At 36.5% G+C, this 13,504-nt stretch overlaps 2 protein-coding genes across 2 annotated transcripts; both read left to right on the forward strand.

Annotated features, from left to right (window-relative positions):
* Positions 1 to 290: 290 nt before the first annotated feature.
* On the forward strand, positions 291 to 1,652 carry LOC122601325 (protein FAR1-RELATED SEQUENCE 5-like). Its single transcript, XM_043774093.1, has one exon. It carries the CDS (start codon positions 291 to 293, stop codon positions 1,650 to 1,652), a length of 1,362 nt encoding a protein of 453 aa, XP_043630028.1.
* A 72-nt stretch (positions 1,653 to 1,724) lies between these two features.
* Positions 1,725 to 2,515, forward strand: LOC122598890. Its single transcript, XM_043771372.1, has 2 exons — positions 1,725 to 2,244; positions 2,322 to 2,515. Exons 1-2 carry the CDS (start codon positions 1,741 to 1,743, stop codon positions 2,388 to 2,390), a joined length of 573 nt encoding a protein of 190 aa, XP_043627307.1. The 5' UTR covers positions 1,725 to 1,740; the 3' UTR covers positions 2,391 to 2,515.
* Positions 2,516 to 13,504: the final 10,989 nt, after the last annotated feature.

Here is a 13,504-nt window from a genome sequence, read left to right on the forward strand (position 1 = left end):
TTTCATCAGATTCAATAGACATTGAAGGCGAACACTTATTGATAGATGAAATCGATCGTAATGGTTACCTGGTGAATGACGAATAAGAAACGGGGGAGAAAGATGATCAACCTATAAGGTATTCTGTAATTGGTAAAACATTTGAGAATTTAGATGTGACATATAATTTCTATAACGAATATGGTTTATCAAAGGGTTTTGGTATTCGAAAGGGTAAAGATGTTAAGCGCAACTTGATGAATGAAATTTACAAAAAGATATTTGTGTGTAATAAAGAAGGATTCAAAGATATGAAAGATAAGAGAAGATTAGGTAATGATGTGGTATGTCGTTGTATCACAAGAACGGGGTGTAAAGCCATGATAAGAGTAACTCTCTTAAAACAAAGAGAATGGGTCATAGACAAGTTTTATGATATACATAATCATCCTTTAGATCCTCCATCACATGTATTAAAACAACGGTCACATAGCATTTTTCATCGTTCTAACGAATGTAAAGATGCTGTAAGTTTGTTGTCAAAAGCAGGTCTAAGTGCTTCTCAAATAACTAAGATAGTGAATGCTTTTAGAGGCAATGAAGAGGATAAGCTTAAACGTGTTCAATGTTCTAATATCATCAACAGCAAAAAGTTCAATTTAGGTAGAGAATGCCATGGAATCATAATGCATTTCAAAGAAAAGGCTAAACATGATCATGATTTTTACTTTGATATGGACTTGAGTAAAGATGGAACACTTAGAAGTGTATTTTGGGCTGATGGGAGATCAAGGTCTTCTTATTGTAACTTTGGTGATGTTGTTGTTTTTGATACGACTTACAAGACAAGTAAATTTAGCTTGCCTTTTGCCCCATTTGTTGGAGTCAATCACCATGGCCAAAGTATATTGTTTGGAGGTGCATTGTTGGAAAATGAAAGTGAGATAACATTTACCTGGTTGTTTAAGCAATTTTTAAAGTATATGCATGAAAGTCATCCAATTTCCATTATTACTGATCAAGATATAGCCATGGGTAAGGCTATCGGTAAGGTTTTTCCTAAAACAAAACATCGCTTTTGTGCTTGGCATATTCAAAAGCATGTTTTGGAGCATCCTCAACCATTGCGGTCTCGGTTTGATGATTTTGAAGATACATATAATCAGTGGGTCAAGTGTCAAAATGCTGATGACTTAAAATCACAATGGAAAGACTTGAAGGAGAAATACAATATAATGGATGATAGTTGGCTGGGAAACATGTATAAGATGCGTCATTTTTGGGTGAAGACATATTTGAAAGATACTTTTTTTGCAGGCATGATAACTAGTGGTCGATGCGAAAGCATGCATTCTTTTTTTGATGCTTTTGTGAACTCTAAAACCATGTTAAGTGATTTTGTACTTCAATATGATAGAGCAGTAAGTTCACGAAGAGATGTAGAAGAAGATGAAGATTTCCGAACTTTAAACTCAAAACCTACTTTAGATACTGATCATCCAATTGAAGCAATGGCGGCTAAGTGCTATACACGAAATATTTACGATATATTCAAGAAAGAATGGAAGGCTACTTCTGATTGCGGACATGAAAAAATAAGCAAAGATTCGGATTTGGTAAAATATCGTGTTGGGCATTTTGAAAGGAAACAAAGAAAATTGGAAAATTGTTGAATATCAAGTAACTTCAGATTTTTGTGCTACTTGTTCATGTACAAAATTTGAAACTTACGGCATATTGTGCAAACATATTTTGTACATCATGAAGAGAAAGCTACTAACATCCATTCCTGATCGCTATATCTTACCAAGGTGGACGATGAAAGCAACTTATGCTTATGACAACCGTAAAGAAGTCCTATGGAGATTTACTAATAACGATGTTGCCAAAGAAGTTACTTTGTTAACTATATGGTCTATAAGATCAAAAGTTAACAGTGTACACGAGGATGGACCGGATTCTGTGACTGAAATTCAAAAACTTGATAGTTTTCTTAATGATCTTTTGGAAGAGCAAAGTAGGAGGAAGAATTCTAGAGGTGAGCTGAATACCATTGATAGTTCTACTATGTCCTTTCAGACAGGAAACATTTTAGAGCAGAATGATGTTTCTGATCCCATATGTTCTGCCAAAACCAAAGGGCGTCTAAAGGTTTCCACTAGATTAAAGTCGAGCATCGAATTGGTCACAAACCCAAGGAAACAGAAAATGTGTAGTCATTGTGGAAGAAAAGGCCATTACAAGACGGGATGCCAACAAAGAAAGGTACTTGTATGACTTAACATTTATACTTATATTCATTTTTGCTTAGTTTCTAACTATGGCTAATTGCTTACTTTTAGCTCGATATGGCTCGAAATAATGTGACGGCTGCCAAGAGAGATCATTCCAATAAAACCAGCAGTTGTTAGTGATTGTTATTTGATTTACTAAATGGTTTTAGTGGTGTTCCGAACTCCTTTTATTTTTGTGGCTAATTATGCCTTTGCATAATGTTTGTGATTGAACAAACAATTCTTTATTCTTGATCTTACCTATGTGGATTTTCAATATTAATTTAGTCATGTTCACTGTTTTTAGTTTTTCTAGTTATGATTGTTTGTTTTATTATCTTGTGAAAATTACTACCGAGTCTACTATCAGACCATGGTTTCGTAGGACCCGTACGAATGGTGTATTGCATCAATTTTTGTAATGGCTGGGAAGCTTTCATCTTTTGCAACCAGAATGAGTATGCATAAACAGCTTGATCATGTTTGTATAAGTATCATGGGAGGTCCTTTTCATTACTTATTTATCATGTTCTCTTATGTCATATTTTTGGTGGTCCTTTCATTTGGAATGAACGGGAAGTATTCCTGGTGGTCTTTTTATGTGGTTTTAATAATAGAATGAACAGGGCGATGGAGATAAAGGATTTATTTATGAGATGTATTTATTTTTAGTAACTTGGTGCAGCCAAATTGGCTGGTCATGGGAGCAGCCATCCTATCCCCATATATATATATGTTGGAATATATAACTAAATATCATTATTCACGAGTACGCAACGGAAGCAAATAAAACCATGTAATCAAATAATTAACCTTGAAATAGGATTAAGGAATACCTCTTGATGTAGATGATAAAGTAAAGAAACTTTAAAAGGATTTAAAGTAAATCCTTCTACGATCGCACACTAGACACCTCTTTGATGTATGCTAGTACCCGATCACGAAAAAAACTTTTGTTGTCGTCGAACAAACTAACCCAACAAATAAAGCAAATCTATTTGTTATTATATATAATATGTTCCATCATGGAACTAATATCTATATATGTGAGTTTACGGATAAAACAAAACCAATATTAGTTAGCTTTGTTTTCTTTAGTTAGACCGAGAGAAAAGAGAAACAGAAGGATTGATATTGTTTTGGGTTTTTCCTTTTCAATTTGTCTCTCTACAAAATAATAACCCTTAACCCTCCTTATATAGGTTTAATATTTAGGGTTATTAAACTTGATGAACAAGTTTGTGTTGGATTACAAAACCCACCCCAAAACCGGCCCCCTTAAGTAATTAGGAAACATCCCTTATTCATAATTTTCACTTAAGTCCATCTCTTTTTATTATATTTATTAATAAACTTTTAAACAATCGTTTATTAATTATTTCGTGATCATATTAATATATTACTTTAATACATTAATTAATTTCATAGAGTTACCGTGTCATTTCGTGTGACCCCGTAGGCTTAAATTATTTCCGGACATATGTTCATTTTACGTGATCATATACTAACAGCTCCCACTTGAGCTCGTAATAAATGAAGGTAATAACATTGGTTAGCGTCTAGCAACAAGCCAATGCTCCCAGAAATATTTAAGTATAGTTTCTTAAAATATATTTAAATGGTTGAGGCATTTATTGTCCCTTTGTTCAGATACCGTCTTAAACATGAATACGGATCAATGTCATTTCATGATTTAACGATTCTGTTTCTTATTTCATCACTACTTAAGATTACCAAATATAATCAAGACATGTCTGGATTCATTTGGACATGGTCATGTAAACATCTTAAATAGTCCCAATGAGGGGCCCAGTGGTATCATTCTGCAACTATCGTAGAATACTTAAACGATGGTTGGATGTTGTGTACGATCCAAACGAAGTCAAACAAAGCACCAAAGGGTCGAACCTCGTGCTGAAGTCATTAGCATGTAGGACTGACCTCGTGCTGACGTCAGCACGAGGTAGATTGGTTTGTTGCTTAATCGGGCTTAATACTTCAATTAAGGCCAAAGCCCACACGAACCAATACCCTATTAGTATAAATACAAACCTAATCTATGAAATTAGAAAATCCATTGTATCCATTATATTCATAAGTTGATATAATCACGAATTAAGGATACTTGTTGCTCGTGTGACCTCCTACACGAACCACAAGCTTTGTGCATCTCTTTAGGTTGATTAATTACTCGTTAATCAGCAAAAGGCAATAGCAATCTAGTTCTCTCAAGAGGATTCCGCACTCTTGACATAACGAATCACATCTTATTACGATCCAAGCAACCATAGGACCTTACAAATGGTATCAGAGCCCTAAGGTTGATTACCAGAAGGTGTAAGATTGTTTGATTTGCTATTGATTGCAAAATCAATTCGAAATTCGTGTTTTTCCTTTAGTTCGTGTGTAACTTCGCGCGACCTCGTGCTTACGTCAGCATGAGGTGATCCTCGCTTAGTGCCTACGTCAGCACTAACCTGACTTCGTGTCAACTTCGCGCCACGTCTGCACGAACTGATCTTCGTGTTCTTATACGTGACCTAGTTTGTCTTCGTGTCACGTGCTTCTCACGTGTCCTTCGTGCTTCACTTCGTGCCACGTGTACTTCGTGTGACCTCGTGTCGCACATACTTTTGTTATTTCGATTGATTTGACTTCAAAAGATTCAAAATGACTACTATTCCAGCTGCCGCAAATTCACCAAATGCCCTACTCATCAGCCAGATGATCATGCACGATCATGAGGTTGGTCGTGGAAACACACCTCCAAAGTTATTTCGTATGGAAAACTATTGGATGTGGAAGAGTCGATTTGAAGAGTACATTCGTCTCACTGATTTGGACATGTGGCTCATGATAACTCAAGGTTTTGATTGGCCTTCATATGAAAAGAACGGTATGATCGGTAGCTATACTTATGCTGATATGCCGATTGAAGAAAGAAAGAGATACGCCGTTGAGGGAAAGGCCTTGTCCACTCTTACTATGGCCTTACCTCAAGATAGTATACATTTGTTCAAAAAGTATACTACTTCAAAGGACTTATGGGACGCTCTCGAAAGATATTGCGAGGGTGATGCAACTTTGAAGAAAAACCGTATCAAGCTTCTGAAGCGTCAATATGAAGCCTTCAACGGACTGAAAGGAGAATCTCTTGATGAGATCATCACTCGATTCAGTCATTTGACTACTGAGTTATCGTATTTTGAGGTTGTTTATCCTGATACTAAGCTAGTTGATAAGTTTTTGGACTCACTACCTAAGTCATGGACCGAGTATGTTCATCAACTTCAAGATGATCAAGAATATAGTTCATGGGACTTTGAGAAGGTGGTTTCCAAGATTAAGAACAGAGATATGAAGAGAAGAATTAAAGATACACACTCGGATTTCACTCAAGATCCATCATTGTATCATGCTAAGTCTGTTCATTTAGCAAGTTCTAGCTCGGGGATCAATGCATTTCTAAGTGGTGCTGAAGCTACACCAATAGTAGATGCTGAAGGTCTTGCTGGATATGTTGCTTATAACAATGCATATACGAATGTCAAGAGCAATGTACAATCTTTTCACTCTATGCCAATGAGTATGAGTTTTGCAGAAGGTAGAATGAGTGTTTACTCAGCCTTTTGTAATGCTCATGAAGCATTTATCGTAGGAAAGATTACTGATCCATCAGTGATTGATGAGGATTACAATCAGATTGATCCTGATGATTTGGAATAAATGGATCTACAATGGCAGCTAGCTATGCTCACTATTAAGGTCAGAAGATTCACTCAGAGAACTGGGAGACCTATAGGAAATGGCACTAAGGGCTTTGATAAATCCAAGGTGAAATGTTTCAATTGCGATGGATTTGGTCATTTTGCAAGAGAGTGTCAACGACCTCAGAGGATTAATAATACCGTTGCTGGTCGTCAAAATTACAACAGCCAGTTTCGTCAAGTAATGATTACATTTCCTGCTGCTCCACAACAACCAGTTTTGTCACCATTTTTGGAGTCAAAGGCCCTTGTTGTTCAGAATCCGGATGGTACGTATCAATGGGATACACAATCTGATGATATCTCGAATCATGCATACATGGTAGAAGTATATGATGAGGTAGTTGCAACAATTTATTATGTTGTATACTCAAGTGAAGAAAGTGCATCTGAGATAGTTAAGCAGAATGTACGTAATGTTGCTGAGACTGTGAGATCTGAGAGTGAACCCATGACAGCTGTAAAAGCACCTGAAGAAAAGGAAGAGTTATCTATACCTATTGATGACATTTCTAAGAAGAGCATTAAAGATCAAATGAAGAACTTCGTGATACCTGAAGGTATGACAACTGAAGACTTTGTTGCATACATGGTATGACCTAAAGTTTGTGTTACTAATTCATCTTTTAATTACCTGGCTCTTAAGCCATGACCAGATATAATTCCCTCTGATGACCACCGTGCTCGTTTCCAAGTGAAAGGATCGCGTCTGGTATTGTTAAGCTTCATGTTCAATTCATCCTAGTTACTATGGTTCTGGATCCCTCGGTTACAAGTGAAACACTTTTTACTTCTAGTTATAGACCGACTAGTTGTATTCTGTCCTAGCATATTAGTCCTAGTGCATGATCATAGACAACCATTAGAATTAAACTAATATGTTCAGATATAAAACCAATAGCAACATGAATTACTAATAAACATGGATCTACGATAAACAGTAAAGCACACTCCAATAGAATTTAAACACACACAGTAAAACAATAAGCGTCTACATGATCACATTGATCCAAACAAGTATTTAGCCTACTAGCCTAGCATTATTAAAGGAATAACAAAGTCTGAGAAGATAAAAGACATAGTTCAATAACAAAGAGTAAATAAAGTTGAAAGATCTAGACCAAGAGTGAAGATCGGAAGGTGTTTAGATGCTCCAAAACCTTCTTGGAATCTTCAATTTCGATCTAGGGTTATTCCTGTGTGGCTAGGGCTGCTGAATCGGCTCTCCCTTAGGGTTTTGAGGGTTAGTTCGACTTAAATAGGGGTTTAAGTCGGTTTCAGATCTGGGCCGACCAGCGACGCTGGTGGCTGCTGTCTTGCACTTGTGTCTTCGTTTGGCTCCCGAACCACTTCCTTGGGTCTTGTAACTTCATAGGCTTCCTTCTTGAGTCACTTGATGTCATTTACCCTCTCTCGCATCTTCCGGGAACCTGCATAATCACATTATTCATTAAGTACCAATAGTTCCGGAATAATAACTCATTTAAGCATAGAAATGAAGCCTTTCTTTAGGGGTTTTTATCACAAAATGGACGCTCATCACCTCCTACACGAACCACAAGAGTGTGGAATCCTCTTGAGATGTGATTCGTTATGTCAAGAGTGCGGAATCCTCTTGAGATAACTAGATTGCTATTGCCTTTTGCTGATTAATGAGTAATTAATCAACCTAAGGAGATGCACGAAGCTTGTGGTTCGTGTAGGAGGTCACACGAGCAACAAGTCAAACGAATTCGTAAATTCGTGAACAATTCTCTAAAAAGATCTATCTAATTTCGTAGATTAGGTTTGTATTTATACTAGAAGAGTATTTGGTTCGTGTAGGCTTCGGCTTTAATCAAGGATTAAGCCCGAAATAAACAACAACCAATCTACCTCGTGCTGACGTCAGCACGAGGGTAATCCCATGTGCTGATGACGTGCCTTTGGTCCTTTGTTTTACTTCGTTTGGCTCGTACATAACATCCAATCATCGTTTAAGTATTCTATGACACTTATAAACCTTGATTCTATGTTCTTGTACCTGCAAAACAATACATAACACACAAACACAATACAAAACACAAACAGATATAATATTGAAGTTCCCACGTAATCATTAAATACCAACACAAGTTCTTATTTAAATAATTACAAACATAATTCTTAAAACATAAACGATAATCAAATCTATGTTGCGATTGTCACAACGAATCTGCATCTACAGACTCCCCCTTGACAGTTGCAACTAGATTTCTTTAAAGTCTTTGAACTTCAAAGCTATCCATTAAACAAAAGCCTTGTGCTATTCGCATGAATTCTCTCTTGTAAGCAATGTGCGAGAATGTTGCGATAGCGCCTTTCTTCAACTCTCCAAAATTCCACTACTGAACAAGGTGTATACAAAAGTCTTCTTTGATCACCTCTTGACAAGTTGACAACCGGCATCGGATCATACATGCGTAGCAACATTTGTTTCTTTGAATCATCAACAAACATCTGTGCTTCGCCTGACTTGATATCTATCTGCCAAAATGTCATCGTCGTCAACATCTCTTGATCCCATCTGATAGCAGGAACCTTCTAAACACATTTAATCCTTCGCTGTTCAAAACGAAATGTGTCATCTTGATTCTTAATCTTCTTCAAAGGTGTTGGCTTAATCAACCTCTCTTCTGGCTTCAGACCTCTATCACTGAAATTTCTAATTCTTTCGTCTCTGAATCTATTCCAGCAGAAATCTGCAAGTCCATTACTCTGAAGATTAACGAACCATCGTCTTCCCAAATCTATCATATCAGAATCACTGAGAGAGTGAAAATGTCTTTGACTCATCGACATGTACTGGCATCCCTCCTTTCTCTTGATAATAAACAATTTGATTATGTGATCATAGAACCAACTTTGTATCACTGAGAAGTACTTGGGTGCATCCCTGTCTGAGATAAATTCCTAAAACATTCCACCCACATGAAAACCAGCACGAGTTACAATCACTGGAACCCTTCTATCAATAATAAACTCAGGGTCTTGCTGCACCGGAGGTATATTGAATCTTCTAAGATCAATCTCTTGTGTAGCATCAATATTCCAGTATAACTCAAAAATATTGTCATGTTCTTCATCGATTATGTTTGCAGATACAACAAATCTCAAACTTGCTTTATTCCTAGGTTCATCTGGACTATGTCTGATTTGATTAAGATTGAGATGTTCTACTTCAGCTATCGGTTCAACTTGAATGACTTCATCTTCATTAAAGACGCGATCAAAGTCATAAGGTATATCAAGCAACCTTTTTCTATCAGCTTTCGAAGTAATGAACTCTCCTTCTTCCATATCTTCACCATTGACACTGTCTAAGCCAATCAAATTGTTCACGAATTTAACCTAAAGTAGGTTAAGTTTCTTTGATTGCAGGAAATAACCATCTGTGTTTGGATACTCGATTCCGGGTATTCGAAGCACATGACTGGAAATAAAGCTTTGCTCAAGAATTTTGTTGAACGATTCATGGAAACTGTTCGCTTTGGGAACAACAATTTCGCTCCTATCTTAAGTTATGGGGACATTGAACGAAATGGAATTATCATCAAGAAAGTTCACTATGTTGAAGGATTAAGTCATAACTTGTTCAGTGTTGGACAATTCTGTGACAACAATCTTCAAGTTCTTTTTTGACAATCTCTTTGTAAAGTCGAAACACTAGATGGAGTTGACATTCTTTGCGGTGATCGTGATGATAATCTTTTTACCGTCAATCTCGATGATAACCAACCAACCGATAACATTTATCTCATTTCAAAGGCTACATCAAAGAATTCTTGATTATGGCATAGAAGGCTGTCTCATCTGAATTTCCAAACCATCAATACTTTAGTCAACAAGAATCTTGTTGAAGGCTTGCCTGACTATAAGTATGAAAGTGAACATGTTTGTCCTTCTTGTGCTGTTGGGAAGATTAAGAGAGCTTCTCATAAACCGAAGAAATCTCCAAATTCTTTAGCACCTCTTCATTTGCTTCACATGGATCTCTGTGGGCCGATGAAAGTACAAAGGCGAAATAGGAAGAAATACATCTTGGTTATTGTTGATGATTATTCAAGATATACTTGGGTCAAGTTCCTTGCATCCAAAGATGAAAAAACTCAAATTTTGATCGATTTCATCACTACTACTCAAGTAAATCTTCAACTTCCAGTTCGTTACATCCGTTCGGATAACGGTAATGAGTTCAAGAATGCTGTTTTTGATGAATTCTGCAAGTCCAAAGGCATTACTCATCAGTTTTCAGCAGTTCGTACCCCACAACAAAACAGTGTTGTTGAAAGGAGAATCGAATGCTTATGGAAGCAGCAAGGACAATGCTTGCTTATTCCAAATTGCCATCCAATACGTGGGCTGAAGCTGTTGACATTGCTTGTCACACTCAGAATCGGTCCATCATCAATCAGCGTTTCGAAAAGACTCCTTATGAGATTATTAACAAACACAAACCCAACATCAACTACTTTCATATATTTGGGTGTGTGTTTGTTACACTTTGAATGATCGGGAGAATCTGGGAAAGTTCGAGAAGAAAGGTGATGAAGGTTATTTTGTTGGTTATTCCAAAACATCGAATGCCTACCGCATCTACAATCGCCGAATAAACACAATTCAAGAAACAATGAATGTTTGGTTTGATGAGATGTCGGGTATGATCTTTGAGCAAGAAAGTTTGCTACCAACAAGTAATGATCCAAGTGCTTCTAGTACTTCAACAAGGACTTCTACCTTAGCTTCTAAATTCAAGAAGTTTCCAACTCCAACAAGTGATGAATTAGATATTCTTTTTGAAGAATTCTACAATTCAAAACCGATTCATGATGAAGAACCTCAAGTCATCGTTGAACCAATTCAAAACAACGATCCAGATCCTGACAACAATCATGAATCATCATCAAGTTCTTCTGAGCAAGGAGATGCATCCTTTAGTGATAGTTCTTCATCATCTTCTAATGATTCTTCTCCACAATCCTCTCCTGATAATTCTTCTCAAGTGAATGTTCAAAAACAACCTTTTCGCATTACTCAGAGAACAAATCCTTTGAACACTCCAAATGTGTATGTGCCACTTGACTTTGATCATCCAGCTTATGAGGAAAGAGTTCTACCAAGTTATGATTCCATCTCTCAACAAAACTCAAGTTTTAATGATGGTGATGTTGATCTTCAACAACAAGATCCTTTTCCTCATGCTCACAAGTGGACACGTATGCAGAAATACCATCCTACTGATCAAATAATTGGAGATCCACAAGCCGGAGTAACTACTCGTACTTCAGTTAACGAGTGTCTTGTTGCACTTTCTCTTAGCAATATCGAACCCAAAACAGTCTCTGAAGCTCTTCGTGATCCAGAGTGGGTAAAGGCAATGCAAGATGAACTCGCACAATTTGAAAGGCTGAAGGTATGGAGATTAGTTCCAAATCCAAGAAAAGCTGAACCAATCGAAGCAAAGTGGATATTCAAAAACAAAAAGGATGAGAATCGAGTGGTAGTAAGGAATAAAGCTCGACTTGTTGCAAAGGGTTATTGCCAACAACCTGGTGTTGACTTCGACGAAACTTTTGTCCAGTAGCAAGAATGGAGGCCATTTGAATTTTCTTAGCTTATGCCGCATTCCGAAACTTTACTGTGTTTCAAATGGATGTGAAGACTGCCTTTTTGAATGGTGATCTCAAAGAAGAAGTTTACGTTGATCAACCAGAAGGTTTTGTTGATCCTCAAAGGCCAAACCATGTCTACAGGTTAGACAAGGCTCTCTACGGTCTTAAGCAAGCATCCCGAGCATGGTATGATTCCTTAACTACGTTCTTACTAAGAGGTGGCTTTACCAAAGGCACGATTGACCCTACCTTGTTCATTCGCAAACAAGGTAGGCATGTTCTTCTTGTCCAAATATATGTTGATGACATTATTTTTGAGTCGACCAGTCAAACATTTTGCTGAAACTTTTCATCTCTTATGGTTAACCATTTTGAAATGAGCATGATTGGGAAAATGAATTACTTTTTGGGTCTTCAAATCAAACAATTACCAACTGGTATTTTTATATCACAAGGTAAATACATAAATGACATGTTGAAAAAGTTTGATATGACTTCATGTTCTTCAATTTCTACTCCAATGGCTGCTCGAACAAACATAAATGCTGATGAAAATGGAAAACCATTTGACCAAAAGAGATATCGAAGTATGATTGGTTCGTGGTTGTATCTAACAGCATCTCGCCCAAATATAATGTTTGTAACTTGTATGTGTGCTAGGTATCAAGCTGCTCCAACTGATTTACATTATCAAGCTGTGAAACGAATCTTTCGTATTCTGAAGGGTACACCTACTTTAGGTCTCTGGTATCCAAGGGATACTGGATTCAATCTAACTGCTTATTCAGATGCAGATCATGCAAGTTGTAAGCTTGATCGCAAGAGCACTTCTAGTACTTTACAATTTTTAGGTGATAAAATTGTGAGTTGGTCTTCCAAGGAACAGAATTGTGTGTCACTATCAACGGCTCAAGCTGAATATGTGGCTACGGCTAGTTGTTGTGCTCAAGTTTTATGGATGAAGACACAACTAACTGATTATGGTCTGAAATATGATCATATCCCTATCTATTGTGACTCTCAGAGTGCCATTGCTATTGCAGTCAACTCAGTAAACCACTCTCGATCAAAGCATATTGATGTTAGATATCATTTTCTCAAAGATCATATTGAGAAAGGTGACATCAAGCTCTACTTGTGGGAAGTGACTATCAACTTGCAAATTTGTTCACAAAATCATTGGATGAGAAGAGGTTTAACTTTCTTATCTCCAAGCTTGATATGTTAAATCTTGAACCCTAAATCATTTTACTTTTGAAGGAATTCTTGACACATTCCAAAAAATCAAAATACAAAATTTGAAAAGATAAAATCAAATACAAAAATATAAAATTTCAAAAATAAACAAAAAGATTTTTATTTTTCAAAGTGGCTTGCATATCTATGTATGTAACCCGTTCTTCAATGCTTTATTTATTTTAGAATGTTGATACATTTTAAGATTCTGTTATTCTACATATAGATTGATATAAGAAAACAAGGAATCGAATGCCTTTATGTACTTCCAAGTGGCCTTATATGAATGTGTATGTGTAATTGCAGTTAATTTTTTTTTTTTTTGAATAAAGTTTGCTTCAATGTTTTATTGCCTCCAACTTGTTGATGTAAGATGCGACGGATTGAACGCCTTGATGTACTCCCTAGCAGTCTTACTATGAACATTGTTGTTGAAGAAAAATTTTGTGTTTCTCAAGTTTTCCGAAAATATCACATCAAAGATTTTACTCTTTTTGATTTCACAAAAACCGATTTTGGTCCACCTTTCTATGGAAAACATTTTGATCTATTCTTCCATTGATTAAGGAGGAGTTTGTGATTTCAAAAACTTCCAAAAACTTCAAATGTGTTTTAAACA

The sequence above is a fragment of the Erigeron canadensis genome, chromosome 5 (genome assembly GCF_010389155.1).
Source record: "Erigeron canadensis isolate Cc75 chromosome 5, C_canadensis_v1, whole genome shotgun sequence".
Lineage (NCBI taxonomy): Eukaryota > Viridiplantae > Streptophyta > Magnoliopsida > Asterales > Asteraceae > Erigeron > Erigeron canadensis.